Source organism: Notolabrus celidotus, chromosome 13 (assembly GCF_009762535.1).
Source record: "Notolabrus celidotus isolate fNotCel1 chromosome 13, fNotCel1.pri, whole genome shotgun sequence".
In the NCBI taxonomy this organism is placed as follows: domain Eukaryota; kingdom Metazoa; phylum Chordata; class Actinopteri; order Labriformes; family Labridae; genus Notolabrus; species Notolabrus celidotus.
In genome coordinates this window covers 11289372-11313284 of record NC_048284.1, presented here as the reverse complement: position 1 = coordinate 11313284, position 23913 = coordinate 11289372, and the positions used below count along the sequence as shown (strand labels likewise).

Here is a 23913-nt window from a genome sequence, read left to right as displayed (position 1 = left end):
GTGCTGCTAGAGAAATTAGCTACGTAGAGCCAAGCCATTTTTTGAACCAGACTGTAAACATGTTTATTAATGCTGCAAAAATCGTCTTTTTTGAATTGGTGTCTATGTGGTTTCCGTTGTTTCTGCAGCCAGCCTCAAGCGGATTCTCGATGAATTGCAGTTTATAACACTTCTGCATGGGCATCATAGTTTGAGACCGGAGGCTGCCGCTTGGTATTACCCTGCTTTCTTACTTATTACCCAGCTGTGTTAAACATTTGGATCTGATTGGTCAAACCCCCAGATGTACAGTGATTAACCCTCAACAACTGAAGCAACACTAGGGAGCACACACACACAATATGAAATTAATCCATGTAAAGGATTACAGCACAGTTCACCTCTGCCTGTTGACACTGTGGCAAAAACATTAGTTTCCATCTCAGGCTGGTCTTGAGAGTCTGGAAATATTGACAGTGACCGGGCACTGTCTGTGGAGCTACTGAGAAACATCCTGTCCTGCAATCCACGCAACAGCAGCAGAGCTGGTGAGGGCATCTCTAAGCCGACTAATACAAAGCAACTTAAACCATAAGGGGAAGTGATGATATCAACAATGTTAGCTGAACAAGGACAGTGTTATAAACTGTGATATCAGTGAAACGATTTTCTTGGCTGTATAAATACATATTTTAAATCCATAATATCATCTTATTTAACATTTTACTGATTCAACTTTTAGATAAGGCAATTGTTATTTTTATTCTAATATTTAATTGTGCAAAATGTTCACTCTACCTGTCATTTCCTCTCTTTTTCCGTCTGTTTGTTCCAATATGAGGTGTTGTGGGCTGCAAGTATTGTCTCATTACTTGTGTCTCTTTCAGTCCTTTTTAAAGTGAACTAAATCCAGATGAGCTGATTCTTTAGCCAAACAGATTAATCCTTGTTCATCATTTTAAATTGCACACACACTTCCTGGGTGAAAGCTGAGACTCCACATTTGGAGTTGATACAATCTTTAAAAGCAGAAATTGGTTCAAGGCCTCCCTCCTCACTTGATGTCCTGCCAAATGTGCTAACATAAGTTTATAGTCCTGCCAGTGTTTGATAAGATACTTCTGCTTTTAATTCTTTTAAAGGTTGTGTTTAGTTAAGTTATGATTGTGGATGACAGGTCCTTACCTCGACGATGCTGCACAGGTCCTGGACGTAGGTTCTCTCGGTGTCCAGTATCTCCTGCACCACCCTGTCTACATACGTCCTAGGTCCCTGCCCTTGCCCTGTCCGCTCTCCTCCATCCGGGCCGAGTTCAGGCTCTGAATGTTCTGTTGGAGTCTGTGCACTGCTCTGTCTCCCTTGTCCCTTCCCTTTGTCCACCCCTGTATCATTTCTGTCATCTTCCTCCTGGCATCCCAGCTGCCGGGCTGGGACCAGTTCCAACCGAATCGCCCCAGAGTCCTGGTCTGAGGTCACTGGGTTACAGTGAGGGGCCTGCACCAGGGTGGAGCGGCTACCCAGTGAGCAGTGACTGTCCCTGGAGGAAGCGGAGGAAGACGTGGAGCTGTAGCTGACGGGTCTCTCTGCGCTGTCCGGAGACGAGTCCATGCTGAGGGCGGAGCAGTAGCGGGAGGAGGCGTGGAGGAAGGCCGGATTGCGGAGGCAGCGAGCCGGTAAATCAACGGAGCTCAGGACAGAGCCGGAGTCCGGGACTTCAGGAAGAGGAGGCAATGCATCCGGCAGGTAGTTAAAATCGTCTGAATAACAAAATGAGAAAAAGAAAGAGATCTTTAATGACTTCTATTCAAGGTATTTAAAATACTAGCCATCTTCTTCTACATTTTAGTATCTGGTGCATTCATGATTTAGAGGGTCGTTTCGCAGCACCAACAGCAGGATCACATGCACACTCCAGCTTTCTGATTCATTTCAGTGAGAGGATTTCAGCAATACAACATCTACCTTGAAGAATGATTAACATGTTCCACCTTTATTATCATAACGACAAAGATGATATAGCTAGTTGCCAAAAGAACCCTCCAAAGTTGCACTATCTTGGCTAAAAGTTGCACACACACCCACAACAGAGAAGCCCCCTTGTGTAGTAGTCATGTCAAGCTATTGCTGGTTTACATGGTCCTGGAACAATCGCTAATCCTTTTGTTACATATGGTTCATCAAATCAATCATGACACCTGGGTATAAAGTTAACAAACAATGAATCCAAGGTTAACCAAAGACATTCTGTATTTCTATTATTGCAAATACATTTGCTGCCCTTCAGTTTCCCAGTATCAAACGCATGTGTTTGATATTTAAGGCCAGTTTTTGTAATAGTTTAAGCACAATGTCAAAAAGCATCTTGTCTTTCTTTGTGGATGAATAAAGTGCAAGAAACCTGATGCACATCGGAGTAAAACTTGCTCAAATTCTTGATATACTTGGACCGAAAGACACAACTTTCCTTGTGTTGGATAAAAAACATCAAGCATAGACAGACAGTCAAAAGGTGCCTTTAATCACAGTTAGGGAAACATTAGGGACAAATTACTCAAGCATAAATTAAATTAAATTTGATAAGTTGACATGTTTTAGGCATGTGAGTTTTTAAAGTGTCAAATCATGTTAGTTTGAAGTAATTAAATAGCTCCAAAGATTAAGGTCATTAACTTTTAATGCCTGAAAGTCCACACAGAGTCGTTAAAATTCTAATGAAATTTGGACGTTTGGCAGACCCTCAATTTTCCTCTTTCAAGCTGGGTGCTAAAAAGAGCCACTGTGCCTTACATCTGAAACTATCAATGCCACTTTCATATCCTTACAGTCTCTGTTTAGAGCCTTGATTCCTGACATTCCCGCTGACCACAGTCTGACCGACCAACCGGACTATTAGCCCTCACAGGTTGCCCTCACAGGTTGTCCTCAGTTCCACCCAAAGAAACATTTCTAGTATTAGGACGGTGAGAGAAGGCATGCACATTTGTGTAAGTTTGTATGTGTTGGAGGATTTTTGCTGCGGACTGAAAGAGAGATTCAGTGTAATGACAGGATTAACAGTGTAATGCTGAGAACTCTCCCCTTTGTGGCCATGAATGAAAGCTCTATTTACACGCAGAGACAAGAGAGACGAGTGTGCGTGTTTGTCTGTGTGTGTGTGTGTGTGTATGTGACTACAGGAGTCTATTTGGCGTGAACCTGGTGCCAAACTGGCTCTCAACCTAGTATCTGTGGAGATCCGTTAAGATATGATTACCTACCCTCCCAAGGCCCCACAGTTCGGCCAACTTAAGTGAAACCACACATGCAGCGTATCGTAGGGAGACCTTCCAAGTTTCCCTCAACGTTTTCCAAGGTTGCTTCTTAATAAGACTTTAAAAGCGGGAGCACAAAACACAATACGGACCAGCGAAAGGAAGTACACATGAGAGAGCCTCATACCGGCCCAGTGGGAGTTTGACACCAGGCTTTATCATCAAAGCTTGATACACCAGTGACCCAGGCAGCTCCAGTGTTGTGGCAACATAGAGCAGTGCCCTATAGGACAGAGCCGCGCTCTCGCTGCCAGCAGCGTCGACTCAGCCTGAGCCCGTCTCACTTCAAAGCTCTGAAGATCACAGACTCAAGTTCAAATACATGAAACGTGAACCTGAGAACAAGCACAGAGAATACACGGTGCATACCCACTCGCTCACCTTTCAAATAGGTACCTTGGAGGTCTTTCTGCTAGGGGTGACACCTTTTTTCAGAGCTAAGCAGAAGGCATGCTTGTTAGAACGGTGTCTAATGGAAACATCACAGATGATTCTGGAAATCACTGAATTGAGACACTGCTTTTTTGTTTTGTTTATTTAATCCTTACACTATGGGAGTTCTGAAAAAAGAATCATTAACATTTCACTTTTTCAGGTATTTGGCTCCTGTTATTTGAACATTTACAGAGCTCTATAGGTGAAGCAGGCTTACCTTTGGACTTGAGCCCGACTAGCTCTTTTCCTTATCTGTCATATGCTAGCTAAGTTTATCATCTAGCAACTGACCCAATCACAGATCTTTCATCTGTTATGATAAAAGAGAAAGCGACCCGGAATGTAAAATGAGTCTTAAAAGCATTTCATTCACTCTTATTTCAAGCCCTCTTTAAGTCTTTGTAAAATCTTGGTCAATATTAGCATCAGGTCATTCATCAGAGTGCTGTTTGATGTCGGAAATGAGTATTCAAGTAGGTAAGTAAGCAAATTTTATATATATAGCACCTTTAAAGAGTAGTATGATAGAGTTGGTTATTTGTAGCTTTTAATTAAAAACAATTGGCATGACACTGCTGTCAGACTGAAACCTCATATCTCCAGAACTACAGCTTTTCAGGAAATTAAAGAACCCATTGTTTTTTGAATAACAGAACACTGAACTGGATTCAGTCACAAGCTCTGTTTAATGCTTTTCATTGGTTGAAATGTTTTCTATGTGAGACAGCAGCAGTACCATGGAGGCGACCTGTCCTAGTACGAGGGGAGCTATGAGCATGGCAACTCTGAATGTGAAACCCTTGGCCAAGGTTACCAGTCCCAGTCTCTTGATATCCAAAGGTGCATTTCGACCAAGAGTTCTGGGGTCTTTTAGCCCCTAGAACCACTTTCCCCGGAACTAAAAGGTTCCTGTGCCCCCATTGTTGTCTGCGTTTCGACCGCAAGCTGAAGTCCCGGGTGGATTGTGCAAATTAGGCCAGTGACGTAAGGAGATAAAAAATTATATTAAATAATATTTTGAAATCTTAATAAAAAACTAAACTAGTATGCATTCCCAGGAACTCCCTCTGTGTTTCATCAACTGTGTAAACTCCACAAACACCGTTACTATCAACCAAAAGTCCCAGGACCTTTGAAAACTTCTACCCCCCCAAGCATGAGCTTTTCAGGGGGGAGATTATCTACCCCTGAAGTAAATTTAGACCCTGGTTCCTCCAGTCAAAACGCATGTAGTTCAGGGGTAAAGTCCCTAGTTCCGGGGTAAAAGTCCTGTGGTGGAAAAACACCTTAAGTGTCCCACTGACAGGCATTAAGGGTGACCAAATACATTTTTTTTTTTTAAAAAGAAGAAATATAAAGATACTATAAGTTTCTGACTGACAGCTGCAAAGCTAAAACAGGCCATCTGAAGGGACTGCAGTGTAAGACATGTTGTATTTTTTCTTTTTAACTATAACTAACACACTCCAATATCAAAGACATTTTTAATTGAATCTATTGATGGACGGTAGGACGGTTTGAGGGATGCAGCCTCTCATGTCTGTTCTGCTTTACAGCAACAAAGACAAAATAAGACAAAGTTAATTCCTTGTTTTGATGTTTCTCAGAAGGAAAATTACTTTTTTTTAATCCACAGTTCAAAAACAGCAACAAAGGGAGAGTCTAATGTGCTGAATCACAGCCTTCTAGTTTTAATCTTGATCTGCTGCTGTGCCAAGGAAAACAAAGACGAACCAGAGCGTCCAAAAGCTAAAATGGCATGAAAACAGTGCTTTCCTCAAGACAAGTTTGGAACGGATTCACTGTTTGTGCGTGCTTGCACGCCAGTGTGTGTGTGTGCTTGTGTGTCCATCCGAACGTTTGCAGTCACAAGCCTGACCCACTTTTTAATAATTACAGATCAGACAGCAGAAGAATCTAATGAATGAAAACCAACCATTCACACATAACCTGCCAGACAAACATCACACTGCTTTTAAGTTACTGTACACAACACACACACGGTTACTTCACATTACACTCCATTACATTAATACCTAACTGACCATTTTAGTAGCTCTTTGACAAATCTATGATTTATTCTTCCTTATCACTTTAGATAATGTGAGCTTATCTTTGTTCTGTGTGTAAGTTTCACACTAAATGCATTAGGCTTATCACTCCAGAGATAACACCAACAGTGCTAATAAACTAATGGTCCTCACACCAGCTATAGAGGCAAGATACGGTCAAGCAGCAATGTGCACACGTGCAACATGCGTTTTACACACAAGCAGACACACACACAAACATACAAGTCGAGCAAATAGACAGAAGCCATGTGTTTCCGCTCGCAGTGAAACCCAAACATCACAGACAGAGATTGCTCCATCTTGTATTTGCCCAGGCCCTCCTTCCCACCTTCTGAGCTTCATGTTTGGGGCACACCCTGGCCGTTTCCTGGGTGAGTTGGCTCTTATACACACACATACACACACAGACACCCACACACACAGGCAGAGAGCAAAGATGGCCTAGCTTTAGTTACCTCTTGTCCAGATTATGTTCAACCTGATCCTTGTAAATGATCTCTAATTATGGTCCTTAGCATGCAGGTTGGGACTGTTTCTCCTCTGTGTGTGTGTGTGTGTGTGTGTGTGTGTGTGTGTGTGTGTGTGTGTGTGTGTGTGTGTGTGTGTGTGTGTGTGTGTGTGTGTGTGTGTGTGTGTGTGTGCGTGTGTATGTGTGTGTCACAGGTTCATGCATGCAAGGATTAGGATAGTGTGAGGGCTGTGTTTCCTGCCAAACTGGAGAGCAAGAATAGCAGCGAGTGCCCGAACAACCTGGCTTCAATCTCTGGCTTTCATTTAACTTGAAAAAGACAAAAGAGCCAGGGCGCTTTGTGGCCAAGTTTAATAATGTTGAACATCAGGCCTGTCTGGAAGGCAAACAGCGAGAACCAGACGGAGGACTGGACTGACAATGTACACAAAGAGAGGGTACAAAACACTGGCAAAACACTGTGAGTCACGTGTGGTGTTTTGAACTTAGGAAGACACAAAAACTAGGTTCAAATGAGAAAACGCAAAAGCATTGGTCGAAATTAGACTTTTTGAAGTTAATCAAAAAAAATGTAAACAGCCCTTAAATATTGAAACTTTGAAAAATTCAGTCTGTATCTAGGGATGTTCATGTTTAAACAATCAAATGTCGTCACCTAAACTAGTTGGAATCCAAATTCTGAGTCTGTTAAACAAATAATCAATATTTTTGATTATTTTTTTATTTAATGCTCTGATATTCTACTACCCGGATGTAAACAAGCACAGATGACAGACTGCATCTTGCAGTGCAGTGTTTGCGGTTTGTCAGTATCTTGATCAAGAACATGAAGATTAAAGTTGTATGTAAGGCTGGGACTGGTTAAACTGGTGTACAACCACTCAACCAGTGCAATGAGTAACAAGCACAGACATGTGGATGTTAACCTGCAAGGAGAACAAAAGACTGGATCTGCCATTGTTAGCCACCAGTTTGACATTATTTGCCTGCAGGCTCCGTGTTTGGCAATTTGCTTCATTTTGACTGGGTTTTCTTACCTTCAGAGTATATCTACATTATTTTCTCCACTTTTGATCATGTGACGCATTTCAACAGCTCAAGACAGCCTAACTTACAGCAAATTTGAGTGATATTCTCACAACAGGAAAGCAAAGGAGGATAAAATACTGGGATTCAAAGTTTACCCAAAAAGCACCCGCACATGGTTAAAGTTTCTGAAGACACCTCTCTTCTGAAAGGCTTCCTCTGTTCTTGCCTCTGCCTTTCAGATTAAACTTTGAATTATCATAACCTGGGTAACTGAGAACCTTTGTGTTAAAAAAAATGTTGGGATTGATTGTTCAAAATCAGAATCAGAATCAGCTTTATTGGCCAGGTATGCTTGAACACACAAGGAATTTGTCTTGGTAAAATGTGCTCTCTCTGTGCAAGGGCATAAGAATAAGGCATACAAATAAAAATATAAATATAAATATAATAATAATAACATCAACTATAAACACAAAAGAACAACAAGTAGGCATGACGCATATATACAAGCAAAAAAAAACTTGTTTACCTTGGTTAGTGGTTCTAGAGCCTGAAAAGAGCCTTAAACCATACTACACAGTATTTCTCAGATGATTTTAAATGGATGTAGTTGTGATTTTGTTTTTCAGAATAAGAGGAAAACTTGTGAAAAAGTTTGGCTTATTTCCTTTTCAATAAATCTCCCAATCAATTCAGACTGATGGTTGATGAAAATAAGATCATGTCTATTCAGAGCCTTAAAAGATGCACACTCATTCACACTCGTGTAAGTATGAGACAAAAAGCCACGAGTAAGAACTAATAACTCTTCCCCCCATCCATGCAGTCAGTCTGAAGCCTCACTACCTGTCCAGCCAGGTTTAACGACTCATGCTACACTTAACCCGTACACTTCAGTCGCACACTTTATGGTCACCTGAAGAGCTCTTCATCCTGGAGTGGTCAGCAAACAGCTGTGAGCACCCTTGACTCTTTACGGCCCTCACAGGGAGCTCAGACAGCCCTGTGAGAGTTTTATAACGAGCATGCGAACATCCTATTTGGGTATATAAACCATTAAGTCCCGTCAAAACACGTAAGTACTCTGTCATGTGCAGAAGTTGAATACAGGACGGCTAAAATCAAATCGTATGCATTCAGACTTAAGTGGTATCCCTAATTATTGGGTTTAAAACAAATGTAATAAACTAACAATGTGAGGTATGCTGGTTCAAGCAACAAAGCCTGTACAGAACTACCAGGGAGTATCCCTCGGCACTAAAACACAATGAAGTCAAGGAGGGGATTTCGTGGTGAAAGAAATCTATCTTTGGAAAGTACACACTCGGTTTGGCTGGCTCTGAAGGCTTACATTACATTTGGCTGACTGCGTCCAGCGAGTTCAGGATCAGTTTGGCGTAAACGCGTGATTACAGTAACCAGCGGAGAGGCAGATATGCTGTGGGTAACACCATGCTGACCTCATAGGCCTAGATGCAGCTCTACTTATGCTACACTGGGTGTCTGTGTTTGGGTTCATGATTCATACGATGTCGTAAATTTTGCTTTGGGACACTGTCAGACACATATGTAACAAAATTTATATCATGCATGTGGAGACTAATGGGGCCTTTTATTTAGAGGGGATGAATCTTAAAATCTTTGGGACTTTCTTCCGTCATGAAATCAAAAGAAAAAACAAAATTCCTGAAACTGCACTACAAGTGGCCCTTTTCCACCGGCCCATCTTAGTCCTACTCTTCTTGACTTGACTCAACTCTACTCGGTTTGTGTTGTGTTTCCACGGGCGCAGTACCTCGTGTCAGATACCAGTTTTTCGTACCTGCTCTGCTCTGGTTCCAAGCGAGCTGAGCCGATACTAAAAGGTGACGTCGACGGACTGCCGGCCACTGATTGGTCAGAGAATGTCGTCACAGAAGAGTCATGAATCAAACCCGGCATTTAAAAAAAATGACATCAGTACTGTACAATGTCTGCACGCAAAGTTTCTCCATGGCCTGCGACAAAAAGCCACAGAACGAGCAGCACCATGTCCTCCATTGTTTGCGATTGTTGTGTTGGTGTCACGTTCAAAATGACGTGAATGCAGTTTCGTGCGGCTGTGTTATGACGACCCCGCCCACCGTGAGTCGGTACTCGGGCTGGTGGAAAAGGTACCCAAACCGAGTAGAGCCGAGTCGAGTCGGGCTGGAACTGTGTAGTGGAAAAGGGCCATTAATGAACTAAATCAACTCCATTGAAGGATGGAACTGGCCCCACACAGTGAGTAGATTTGGGTTTAGAGTCGAAGCAGATTTTTGCATATGACTTCAATGTCCATCTCTGATCTGTGACATGCAAATTCCCCTCCTTTGATCGATTGCCAATTGTCTCACCACTTCTGAATTACACGAACACAAAGAACTGCAGTGTCCACCATGAAGCAAGCTCACATAGCTGGTGTACACCTGACAATTTGAAAACTCAGGTAAATAAGGAAAAATGACAGTGAAGGGAAAGGGGGGCGACCATAGACTGTAAAATAATGGACGTAGTATCCGTGGCATCACCCATCTGTTCCTGAACGCTGTTTTGAAGCCAATCGGCGGCGGCAGCAATATTGGAAATGCGGAACTCAACCAGGCAGAGTGTGACGTAAAGAGGCAGAGTTTGAGCCTCCTAGCCAACAGCTATGTGTTCCCGTCCGGGACTCCAGTCAGTCATGTCCTTCTTTGGGCAAAAACTTGTAATTTAAATATCTTCTGAACCGTCATGTTAGAAAAAAATTCACTCCCCCTACAGTGTGTGCCGATAGAGAAATTAGCTACGTAGGGCCAAGCCGTTTTTTGAACCAGGCTGTAAACATGTTTATTAATGCTGCAAAGATCGTCTTTTTTGAATTGGTGTGTATGCGGTTTCCGTTGTTTCTGAAGCCAGCCTCAAGTGGATTCTTGATGAATTGCAGTTTATAACACTTCCACATGGGCTTCATAGTTTGAGACCGGAGGTTGCCGCTTGGGGGCGACGCATACAGAAGAAGTCATCATCATTTGCAACCTGACATCACTGTCTTCTAGTTTTCTCTTTCCCTTCCATTTGTTCTCTCAATCCTTTATCATTGATGTCATTACACAAAATTTTCTCAACATTCCAGCCACTGTCTTATTTCCTACCATTTTTCTTCTCCCTTCCTGCCATTCATCTCCTCCCTCGTCCTATTATACATTCAGCCTCTGTATATGTTTGGCCGGTCATGAAGTAACCGTTAGCTATGTGTATATGAGCTCCACAGGACATTCCTCTAGGCTCGGACCATCCCTCTCCAAGCGTATACTTTACTTTATAAAAATACACACTGACCAGCCTGTGTGTGCGGTGCAGACCTCCAGGGCTTAGATTTGCATTTGGTGCACATGTGTTCATAACACTCCCTATTCAAATGACTGAGTCTCACCCAAGAGGAAATCACAGTGGGCGTTGTTCCTTTGTACTTTTTGAATATATAAATGGCATAGTTAGGAGGGCTTTAAACATGTCAAAAGTAGGGCTGCCAAACAAGATTAATCGCAGCATTTCAATAGTTGATTGCAATTAATCAAATTTTTATGAAATTAAAAATTCCATTATTTCACCTATTCATAAAAAATGCCTTGTATTGAGAAGCAAATGAATGCAATGAAACACTTTATAACCTTGCCTTTTAGAATTATTATTCAAATAAATGCTGCACAGCTACACCAGGGTGGTCTGAAACCATGACCTCGAGGTAGGAGCTTCAAAGAGGTTATTCTGTGAAACAAGTACAACTCTGTTTCACTTTGAGAAAAATGTAGGAGTGCATGTACAAAAAATGTCCTGTCCGTGTTAACATGGTGTGCAGTTATTACACGATCATTTTAATTATTCACTGACATCCAGGGATCCCCGGTTAAAAGAATAGCACTTTTCAGGAGTTCCAGTTATTTGCTTTCGCTCTTTCATACAGGTCCTATGTGAAACTATTGTTCTCAGCCACAGAAAGGCATATCAAGTCATGCAGACCTGAAGTTGTCCCTTAAATATGAGATTTCCACCATGCTGTCTTGCCTGCAGTCGGTTGCCACCAGTGCTGTAGTTAACTTCTTAAAATCTAGTTTCATTCACAGGTCTGTGATGATTCACACACCCCAAAAATGTTCTCTGATGGCTTTTGTGATTTGGTTTCCTACTAACATCAGTCTGATTAGCTGCACCTGCATGCTTTGCTCGTAAGTGGTAGCTCAAACTCCATGTATTTTGGTTATAATTTAAATATACATCACTTTTGACTTGATGACTGAGCAGTCTGGGAGTAAAACATGTCATTCAGAAGTGCAGTGGTGTGGTTATTTCCCATCAAGGCACTAACGGAGTCAGGGCTCAACTAAGGTGTGTCCAAAGCGTCAAAAAAGGCAAACGATTACAAAAAACTGACAAGTAAATTTCAGAGCTTAATCCCATCACAATTAATGCATTAATGTTGACAGCCCTACTTAAAGGCCTTATTTGTTACCGAAAGAGCTTTTGTGCAAAAATGTCAAACATAGCGGCCTCTGTTGCTTTGTTTTAAACATCAAACTGAGGCTACGCACTATTTGCGGTGTGCTTCCAACGACATGTTCTCTCTCCTGAGATTCACATCCCCCTTGTCTGACATGGAGGAACGAGTGTCAACAAGAAACTTTGGAAAAATTTGGAGGCTGAGCATCCTCAATTTTTTTTTAGAAAATTTCAGGTATTTGTGTGCTTGAGTGAAAGAGGGTTCAAAGTGGTATGATTTCCATTTGGCATGCATGTATTAGAGGAACAATGTAAAGTGGAAAATTTTCCCTGAAAAGCACAATTAGGCACCTAAGAGTGACCTATATGGTCCCAAGCAGGAGAGCCAGAGATGTTTAAAGCAACATGAACAGGTGCCAAGTTCTTCTACATAGAAGGGCACAAAAAAAGACGGTTCCAGTGATTATCTAGAATGACCAAAACTCAAGAAAAAAGACTGGGTAACTACCTGCACACTGGGACAAAACTTCAGACAGGACATGACCACACATTCTGCTCATGGATCCTTTAATCAACTTGTTTGTCCGTGTGTGTTCTTGTTTATGCCAAAACAGGCCCACCAGATGGCAAAGCATCTCAATGCCGTGCACACTTTGCTGACTCTACAGCTCTGAGGCCCCTGAGTGCATTGAAACTTTAACCAAAGAATTGGGAAACATTGTGTTTACCCAAACACGAGTTGGAAGTTAAGGCCCGACTGTTTTTGTCTTCACTCTTGCAGCATCTCGTGAAACCTCAAGCTGCAGTTTCTAAAAGGTAGCAGAACAGAGAAATATGACGATACGGGGGACATAAGTGTCGGAGGGAGAGTGAGAAATGAGGAGGAGAGGATCCAAAGGAATGAAAGTAGGAAGGAGAGATGAGATGAAGGGCCAAAGGTCAAACACCACCCACTCCCTTCCTTTTTTTTCTCTTTTCCATTTCCCACTCGCTCTGTCTCACGCTGAATCCTGCCTTTTGTGGTCCTTTAACCCTTAAAATCTGATCTCTCTATCGAAGTTCTATAAGTACCCAACCTTCTTTTTTTATATAACCTCAAACTGAAACCTCAGACAGTTTTAATCCTGTTTCTGCCCGTTTCGTTACGGCCTCGCATCTTATGGCCGGTCTCTTGTTTCTGATAGAGACGCAGGCTTGATCACAACTGACGCTGAGGACCTTAAAGTGTCACTCAGGATTTCACACCACAACCAAACAACCGCAGAGGAGCAGGGGCAGATGAAGGGATAGGGCAGAGGTGGGAGAGACAGAGACAGGCGAAGGATGGGATTGGAGACAGGGGGGCAGGGTTTCAAATAAGCAACTTATCACTTGAGCAACAAAGAGCTGTGCAGGACGGGGACTGACATTATAATGCAGATGTTTGTGAGGATGGACGGAGAAGGAAGAGGAGAATTTGGAGAGAATGACAACAAGCACAAGACAGCTTCAAACATCTGACCACGTGTCACACCTGGTAAAGACAGAAGTAGATGTGCAACTTTATGGACTGCTGTGGCTTTCATTGCCTCGCAAAACAGGATGAAAGTAAACACACACACAGCTGTGAGGCTAATAAGCAACAAATGGTTTTTGGCTTTAGTTAAACCATCAAAAACTTATAAAATCCCACCACATTCAAACAACATTAACACCCCCTTATCTTCAAATCATGTGAATTAAAGCCTGGAGTCTCTTGTAGCGCACCTCTGTTACTGACATCAGAGAGGAATGTGTGCTGACGGCAACCAGGGTTCAGCGTCAGTGGGAAAGACATCTCCAACAGCAAACTTACACCTCCCTATTTTCAGACACACACATACATACTCTAACTCCCACCCATGGGACACCCATGCGACCCCTTACTGCACACACCCTTGGCCCTCCCTCTGAGTGTGACACACTAGCCTCATTCTCTGGATTTCAGCACTGAGAGAAAAATCACCTCTGGACCCTCCTGCATTTCCCCCTTTAAGATGCAAGATTAGAGAGGTATTGATTTCTTTTCTATATTAGACAGATTGCCCCATAGGGACCTGCTCAACCCCCCACTCTGCGCCCTTCTTTCTCCTCCACAGAGCTGCAGATTTTTGCACGTGAGCGCTCAGGATGGGGGGCAGATGTCCTCCCAGAGGACTGAACCAGCTAGCATGGTGGGAGGAGGAGGAGGAGGAGTAGGACGGAGGGGTCCATTGTCTCCGGCACCTCTAAACCAAAGAGTTTGCTCTAAACAGTAATTATTCCCCCCCCTCCTCCTGCTCTGCTCTGCTCTATCCCATTTGTGGCCACCCCCCAAACTGCTGCCCCTAAGGCTCTAATTTGGGTCACAGGCTGCAGAATGGCATCCCAACACTCGGTCACAACTACAGCCAGCAAGAGGAGACTGGCACATGTGCTGGCCCCGAGAGATATGAGGTCGGGAACAGAAGGAGGAGAGAGTTAGAAGTCTCTTTGTTGATGTTTGTCTCATTCTCCTCTTCATGGTTTAGATAAATTGAAATAGATGGACAAATATACCATTTGATTTTTAAACTTTCTTGAAGTGCTTACTTTAGCATTACATCTAGAGATACTTTCAATTTAAAATGTATAACCTGCAAATTCATGTTTTGCACATAATCATTATAGCATCATTAGAGACTATAACCCCCCCACCAACGTCTGCGAGAAAGCAAACACGCTCCATTCAACACCAGGGGTGAGAAAACAACCAGAGGACGCTGTTCATACAACCGTGCTGCCTGGAGACAAACGCTGTGAAGACACTTCACACAGCGATGTCAGCTGACACAAAATATCACACACACCGCACAAAAGAGCCGCCAAGACAAACAGCTGAAACCATCAATGACTCATGAAAAATGTTTGTATCTGAAAGTTGCTGACAGAAGTTTGACCACTTGAGAAAAAGCTTCATCTGAAATGATTGTTTGAACAAAAAATCCATCGTATGTAGACAACATGAACAGGATCTTGTTCTACATAAATCAGATTAAAGTCTCTTTGATGAGGTTTGTTGACATAAAACATCTTTGATGGAGAAAAATGGTCCCACCACATCAAGGAGTCACCTTTCTGTGAGGCTGCAATTCAAAGAATCTGGGTGGTATATTTCAAATAAAGATTATTTAAACATAAGCTTACCAGTGGGCATTGTGGCTTGGCTCCTCTTCCATAAAATTAGGACTGTGAAGTTTTTTAAAAAGTGAGGCACAGGTTTTCAGGAAAACTGGATTTCCTGAGCAGGTCACATCTCCAAAGTATTCCAAACTGTATTCCCTGCAAAGCCTGAAAAGATTCCTTTAGTTTTCCCAGTTTCTTCACGTCATTTTGAATCCTTCCTGCATGCCGTCCACTCCTCCAAAACATACACAGGAGCGCACACTCCAAGGCGGTGTTTTCCTCTGTAAACACACAAACACACACACCCTCCTCTGCCTGATGTGTATAGTCCTTCTCTTCCTCTCACTTTACTTTGCTGAGGATCTCCTCTTCTCCTCCTTCTGAGTGCCTCTCTCCCTCCCTCTCTCCTACTGCAACACATCCACAGCCTGCATGTGTGTGTCTAAAAGTGTTCATGTGTGTGTTTCCATTTGTGTGTGTGTGTGTCAGACTGAATGGCCTCTGCTCCCTCCCTGCTGGGTTTTCCCCTCCCCCTGACTCCTCCTCCCTCTCTCCCGCAGCAAATTACAAGGAGCCGGGAGTTCCACATTAAGAGCCTCCTCTGATTTTTCCTCTCCTTCTCTCCTTTCTTTTATCTTTTCCCCACTTTTTCATTTTGTCCTCCTCTCCTTCTCATTCCCCAAATCAAACTTTTAGCTCAGTTCCTGTAACGTTCCTCAGGCCGGCGCCACCTTTTGTGAGTGTGTGCGTCTGCTGCATGCTCAGCAGGCAGCTGAACCGCTGCTGTTGGCGCACAGAGTCCAGAGATCACACACACACTTTACAGGAGGAGAGGGGGGGTTCACGGCTGATCAATAGGCCGGGAGCCAGCTCAAACAAAAGCTCCTCGTCCACTGCGAGACACTGCAGCGCTCATTGTGTCCCAGATCAGAGAGAAAAAGGGCCGGGCAGAGTGAGCATGCAGAATGTCAGAAGTGGGATTGAAGATGTAAATGAGCATGAGGGGGAATGGACACAGGCAGCACTGTCTCAGAGTGCAGTTCATGCAGACTCTATGGCCTGTGATCCATCAAACTACTTCAAAGCACAGCTATCATATTCAGTTTAACTGATTTTGTATCCGTATCAACATTGGACTCCCCCTTTCTCTTAGTTTGAGACATCACCTGTTGCAAATTTACATCTTTCATTCAACAAAACTTTTCTGTGTACAAGACCGTTTCTAATTAAGCTCAGTTTACTCGTCTCAGAGACACAACTACGGTTATTTCAGAGTAGGCTTGAGACATCAACAATTTAACTAAAGGCCTGCGTTGTAAAACTAAGTTGTGTGGCAATTGGAGTATAATTAAAGGCCTTAATTAAAGGTTTTTTAGAACTCGACAAACTTAAAAAGTTTAAGTCAGGACAGTCTTGTAATTGTCTTTTAAGTCCCCCAACTTAATACAAGTGCAATTTACTCCACAGACTTACCCTGCGAGTTCAGTGAACAATGACTGCGTTACCTTTATAGAGCTTGTTGTCCTTGTTTTCAGCATTTGTCTATTTCTTTGTATGTAAATTAAGAGCAACATACCGTATTTTTCCAAATAAAAGACACATTTAAACAGAGTAAAATATAATCATGTGTGTAAATGAAGCGCTTATAGAATCAGTATTTTAGTACCATAAGAAACTGAATGAACATGCAGCCTATTACATAAATGCAATTACATCTATCCATTTATCAGAAACATTCTTAAACAAGCATTTTTCAAGCCTGCCATCTTTGGACAATCCACTCTGTGCCTCCATGTTTAAAAGTTGTTTAATGCCTCTGCTGCACTGATAAACATTTTCTTGAAATAGCATCGTAACTAGGCCTCAGTTGTTGGTTAACTTGTCCTATTTTTGTGCAACTTTGTCCCTCCATCTTTCATCCCCCTGGCACCGTAATAGAAAGTCTAAGCTGGCCTCATCTGTAAAGTAAGTGTACCTTTAATGACTGAGAGTCATTGAATGTTGTAGCTTATATTGACATTCAATGACTAAACCAAGAATATATTGACGCGTCGACCCCACTTTTTTTGAATGAGTTTCAAGGAAAAAATAACTTGTCTTATATTTGGGTCAATACCATAGACTGTATAAATGATGGACGTAGCATCCATGACGTCACCCATCTGTTTCTGAAGCACAGGGGCAGCCATATTGCTGCTGTCGAGTGATTGTGACGTAAAGAGGCGGGCTTTGAGCCTCCTAGCCAACAGCTACAGTGTTCTTGCAGTCAGCTGTGCCTCTCATTGGAAGACTCGTAATCTAAATATCTTTGAAATTGACGCGTTAGAAAAAAATTCACCCACGTACAGTGTGTGCCGATCGAGAAATGAGCTATCCAGATAAACTCGTCTTTTGGCTTTGTTGAATTGGTGTGTATGTGGTTTCCGGCATTTCCGGAGCCAGCCTCAGGCAGATCCTCGATGAACTGCAGTTTTTAGCACTTCCCCATTGGACTCATATTTTAGACAGGAGGTTGCTGCTTGGTCAGTTCACTAAAAATCGTGGACAAATGTCAAAATCCCTGGTCAAATCAGCTGATTCTGATATCTTGTTGCTTCAACACGGGCACATGATTTTCTCCTAACAGCCACCAAAACTGAGTAAACCCATGAATAATGACTGGGAGCAATATAAGAGATGTGTATGGATGAATTTTAAGCGAACATTTCAACACTTAAAGCTCCTGTTTGGAACTTTTAGGTTTTAGGTATTGATTTTGGCTCCCCCTGTAGACAAAGCAACACTAATTATTTAGTTGCTGCCCTGTACTTATTTTCCTACTTGCTAAGAATCTTTGGCATGAAGAAATAGTTAAACCTCTTTTTCATCAGCATGCAATTAATCCCATATCACCTACATGCATTAAAAATAATGATTTGGAAATAATCATTTTTCTATCTGATGGTCTTGGTTGCTTTTGTAGATCATAAGGAGGCATCAGCAGTAATTTCAGTCTGATTCAAAAACAGCTGAAAACTCCTCACAGGAGCTTTAAAGATACATTCTGAAATTTTAGGGAGTAAGCTCTCTGTGAAAGAAAAGATTTCTGTTTGACTCCCCATTATCAACAGCAAGTTATTTCTGTTCATGTTTCAGAGGAACTAAAATTTCGGGTTAACTTCCAAGAAAAAGACCCCACCCCCCCGTCCTCCTCTTGAGACCCCTTAGATTCATCTTGTTGCCTCTCATTGGTGTCACAACCCACAGGTCAGGAACCACTCAGCTCTGACGTGCACTGTGTATGTTGTCAGGCGGCAGTTGCAGCTCGGGACGTGCCGGGCCATGTGTCCCATACGGACGACACACGAGAGACAATAGACCCTCAGTCTCACGCACTAAAGCCAATGTGTTGACTATTTGTCGTCCCTCTTTAAAAGACAGGGACTGGTCCCAGCAGCATGGGGTCCTGCAAGCACCGCCCCCTTCTACTCACCAATACAATAACAGAGACCCCCTGGACTATCCCCAGATACACACACACACACACACTAGACCCCAAGAAGCAGGACTCCTCTCTCTAATGGTTTGAGGATCCGTTGACCCACGAAGCCCTTAAACCTCTACACCAGACCCCAGAACTGTCCCCCTGCCGTCTTCACCCCTCACACAAACACACATGGACCGTCCATAATGAGCACCTCTAGCTCGACAAACACACAGAGAGCGTCTCGGCTCCTCAGTTCAGCCAAGCACGACCTGTTGATGACAGAAAGCCACAGCAGCAGTCCCTCTTATCTGATGGCCTCTGTCTGCTCCACAACACTCTCTGCAGGATGTCCACCACAGGAACAATATTGTTCTTCCTTTGTTCTCAATTTAACAATCATTACATGAGCATTACATAATAATTGTAGAAAAATGGGGATGAAAGGGGAGACAGTGAGGCTGAGGATATTGATAAAATCTAAAAAAAGAAAGCCAGCTCTGGCTGCAGATTCAATCAGCCAAAGAAAACTTCCTTCAGCAGCCGTCTAAAATGTGTTTGACAGAGCTGAGTGATGATTGTTTTTTACTATTTATAAACTGTTTAGTCTGTGAAATATCAGAGAATCTTGAAAAATTACCCAAAAAAAAGCCCTGGGCCCCAGGTGATGTCTTCTTTGGTTTTGGCAAGAAGTTTCGAAATTGAGAAATTTGCTGTTTCACTTTCTAGCCAAGAGTTAGACGATAAGTTTGACACCTCCCCTCATGTCCTCATGTCCACATAACAGGAAGTCAAATTCAGGGTTTTTTTTTTAGCTTAGCTATGCATGAACTACCACTTTAAATATTCTAGTCATTCAAACAGAAATTTAGATTCAGACTCACTAACTGGTCTAATGGCAAGAAAAATCTCAGAAAAAAATCAAAATGAAGCACAATTTGTGAAACATTGCTAAACACAGGATCACAGAGGCTGTTTTCGAAACCGCCAACTATACTAGCATTACCCGGATGTCTACTGATTCGGGAAAATTTCACAGTATGCATCGGACCAGTCTGAATTGGAACTGTTTCCAACAATGCACAGCGCTCGTCCCGCTTTTTCTTTTCTCTTCTTTTTTTGACAGGGGGAACTCTATTTTTAGGTGCTGTGAAAATTATTAAATTACATATAAACCACTTCCTAACTTTTTAAATCATAAGTGATGCTAAAGAAGCAGTTTCTCTATCGGCTTGGCCGTTGTTTACTTTCCGCTTTCCGAAACTGGAAATTTAGTGACGTCTGGCCCAGCATACCGCAACACAGATCGAACAGAACAGTCATACTACATACTTAATTCAAACACAGTATGTAGTAGGCAGTACCACATAACGACCACATGCCTTTGCTGGTTACTCATTGCTCTAGTGGAGTGGTTATATAGCGGTTTAACCACACACAGTTCCATTTTCTAGATCAAAATACTGCCAAAACTGCGCCTGACACCAGATGTCATCTGTGCTTGTTTACATCTGGTGAGCAGAACATCATAGCATTATGGCAGTTGCCCTAAACTGGAGCTACAGCCCCAGCTAGCAGTGGGTAGCTTCACTGAACTTAGCATGCACACAACATTAAACCAAGGCCTACAATATTAATACAAGTATTAGTAATAAGTTTAATCAACTGGTACTTCTGGTGCCAGTTAGCGAGGTTGATGACATTAAACTGTCCAGCGACTAAACATCCACGTTCGTATTTTTAACCCTAAAGTTTGGCTCATGTCTCATCTGTCATCATGGCCCCAGGAATGTGAGCTCCAAATATTTTGGATTCACTTTTAGAGAGAAGTTATGTCATCTGTCTTTTTATACAGCCTTTGATTTCAGCAAAACAGTCAACCCTCCACATTTCTTTTCTTTCTTTATGCTTCATGAAAGCAAATTTAATCAAACCTGCATCAATGCAAATATGACGGGGTATAGTGAGACTTGCAATATCTCTTTTTATTAACTTCTATAAAAGTCAATAATCTGTGGTTCAAGTCTGTCACTTTTGCAGAATTTGGGTAACATACTTAACCCTCTACTTAAGTTTAATTGACATAGCAGGACAGGCAAGGAAATATCACAAGGAAGAATTAAAAGGTATTGGGAATGGAAACAATTTTCTTAGAAATATGAAAAAAATAGAAAAAGAATACATTAATTTAACAACAAAGCATCATAGAAATGCACTTTAGTGAATTCTGCCATTTCTTGAAAGGTCATCAAACATGTCACAACTCCTGAGCTCTTGAGCTTTTTGACAATTTACAAATCGGGCTTTTCTAATGAACACACTAAACACAAAGGGACTTAATACTTTAAATTTAGGATTGAACTTTGTTGATTTGATCAATAGTAGTGACTCAAAACTTAAGATATCTCAACAACTACTGCACTGAATTTATCATGTCTGTTTTGAATCTCTCCTATGACGTTTGTGCACTCAGCTCCACACCTAGCATCTTCTGGACACCCCCGCCCTTGTTCGACCCTGCTCCAATGACACTTCCCCTCCTCGTGTCCACCCCTCTCTCCAACCCGGAGCACAGAGATTTCCCAACAGACTTCCCCTCCTTCTTCACTGCTGACAACAAGCCATAACAAGGCAGTAACACTTTAGGACCCTACACGGAGACAAACACCCCCTTTATGCACCCAGAGTCAGAAGTGATGGTTTGAGGAGTTAGCGGTGTTGCCAAGATGATCAGGGGGTCGTAACGCTGTGGTGGTTGCTATGACAACTGCGAAGCATTCATCTCCGAGGCAGAGAGGCATGTGGAAAGACAGAGAGAGAGAGAGAGGAGGAAATGCTTATTGTCAATACAGCACTCCATTCCTCATAACACTTGGGCAGTGCAAACAAGGAAGCGGGGCACAGGGTTCATACACACTCTATTCAACTTTTACTGGGGCACACACACTCACACACACTCACATTCAAAGTCACTTGTTTCCCTGCAGCATTGTAAACTTCAACTTAAAAGACCAAAGCTTCTTGAAGATGTTTAAGTGTGTGTGTAATCAGAAATAAAGACTGTCCCCTAACACTTAAGCATGTCCTGCAGGCGGAGGGGGGCGGAGAGCTTAACTAATGGTTGTTATTGCGGCAGGCAGCATGTGTGTGTGTGTTTGCACGCATGTGTGTGTGAATTTGTGTCCGATCTATTGCTCTGACAGCTTCTTCATTTTTTCAGCTGTCCACATTTCAGAGTGAAGACAGCAAAAAAAACTCTGAAATACAGCAGAAAACTGACTCAGACTGAGAGCGACTGTGACTAATGACGAGGGGTTTGTGGGTGGTGGTGGTGGTGGGTCATTCATATACAGTTTCCCCCTCCCTCTGTGACCCTGTCTGTCTCTGTCCCCCGAGAGATGGATCATCTGCAGACACACTCTCTTTCTTTCTCTCTCTCACAGATTCTTTAAGTGTCACAGCTCTTTAAGCTTTTTGTTCTTGCCGCCTGAGCTCTTCATTAACCCCTCAGCACACAGCTCTCTCCCTCTTTCTCCTTTAGGTTCCTTCAAGACTGGAAAAAAAACTTTTCTCACCGTCTTCAATCCTCAATGGAGCCTATATCTGAAAGGTCCCACAAATTAAACTATTAGATCTCAGAATGGCACACAGAGGAGTTCTGTGATGGTTGCCAGGACGTCATTAGTCAGTGTCCTCAGTTACAGAAGTTAGTGTTTATGACGGAAAATGAAATACATGAGAGTGTCGTATCGATGAGGACTGGATTCCACTTAGTGCAAGCTCAATGGGACTCATGGTTTCATGTCTTACTTAGAAATAGGAACAGAAAATACTTTTTATGGGCAGTGCTTGGTGTTTTGCGCAACACCAAGCACTGGTGTGGGTTGCTATCCCAAATCCTACGCCCTCTCAGAGACATTTGCTGTTCAAAATGTTTTTATCCAACCCTACTTTTTATAATCACATCCATCTTTTGAAAGGAGGGCCTGCGAGACATTAAAACTCTAAGTAAAGAGTAGGGAGAGAGTGAGGTGAATCAAGGGGTTCAGATGCATGGGATGCTAACCTGCTAGCTTGCCCTTTAAGTACTGTACTTCAGTCCCTGGTGCATTATATCAATTGAAGAAAGTCTTTCCATTTGACGCACAAAAGATGCAGCATTTCATTAGAAATGACCCATGCCAATATATAGGTGCATCTCAAAGATCTGGAAATCTAGTATCTCATGGCATTAGAATATTTCCTATGATCAATCAAAAAAAAAGGAATTAAAAAAAAAGATATCCTAAACTTCTGAAAAGTTTTTTCATTTATACTCTCAAAACTTGGTTAGGGCTCTTTTACCACCAATTACTGCGTCAATGCGGCGTGAAATGGAGGTGATCAGTCTGTGGCACTGCTGAGGTGTTATTGAAGCCCAGGTTGCTTTAATAGCGGCCTTCAGCTTGTCTGTATTTTTGGGTTAGGTGTTTCTAATCTTCTTCTTGATAAATAACCCACAAAAAATGGGTTCAGGTCAGGTGAGTTTGCAGGCGAATCAAGCATAGTAATATCATGGTCTGCAAACCACTTGGTAGTAGTTTTGGCACTGTGGCATTGATATTAAAAATGTCACCATTGTAGTCCCATTCTTGAAGACGTCCGTACTGGTGGCTCTTGATGCACTGACACCAGCCACCTTAGTGAAGCTCTCCCAAGGTCTTGAATCAACATCACTAGACAATTCTCTCAAGAACGCAGTCATCTCAACTTTCCATTCATATGCTTTTTATACAGCACTCCATGAACAGCTGGCCGTTTCAGCCATGACCCCATGAGGCCGACCCTCCTTGTGTAGGATGTTGATGATCATCCTCTGGACAACTGTGGAGTCAGCAGTCTGTCCCATGAATGTGTTATGGATGGAACTAGACTGAGATATTCATACTATGTATTACGGACACAGATACAAGCATGTGTCAGAGTAAATGCCAGATGAATGTCATATAAAAACTGATCCTCTATGGTTTCATAGGAATTTTGAGATTATTAGTTACATGTGTGTTTTTTTATGAGTCAAAATGCCTTAAATCAAAAACATTTAGTTGGATGATTTTGAACAAATTAATGACTTTTAGAAAGTTTCAAGGGTCTGTTTCTCTATTCTTACTGGTACAACCCTTAAAGGAAAGTTTTCCATGATTATCTCAGCTAATTTTATCCAAATCCATAAATCTGCTATCCTAGTTAATTCTGTAAAGCTACTTAACGATTTTCCCTTTTCCAGATTTATGAGTTTCCCAGGTTTGCTAACAGTTTTCTCGTGGGCCGCAGCAGTCTGCTCGCAGTGCCAGGACAAGTCCAGGAATTTCTTCGTTCTGCCGGCCAGGAATCCTGGCTGAAGCACCAGTTTGAGCTTATATAAGAGCAGGATTCCCTTAAAATCATCTGGAGGAAGCAGAGGGGGAGCATCCAGGAAAACAAGGAGCGTCTTCGCCATTTCAGCAGACTAAACAA

General features: G+C 42.4%; 1 protein-coding gene across 1 annotated transcript in view; it reads right to left on the bottom strand.

Annotated features, from left to right (window-relative positions):
- LOC117824178 (pleckstrin homology domain-containing family G member 1) overlaps nucleotides 1-23913 on the bottom strand; it is a 94299-nt gene that overhangs the window by 30846 nt on the left and 39540 nt on the right. Inside the window, exon 2 of the mRNA XM_034699591.1 lies at nucleotides 1165-1736. Within this exon, the coding sequence (XP_034555482.1) occupies nucleotides 1165-1736 (572 nt within the window). The remainder of the gene's footprint in view (nucleotides 1-1164; nucleotides 1737-23913) is intronic.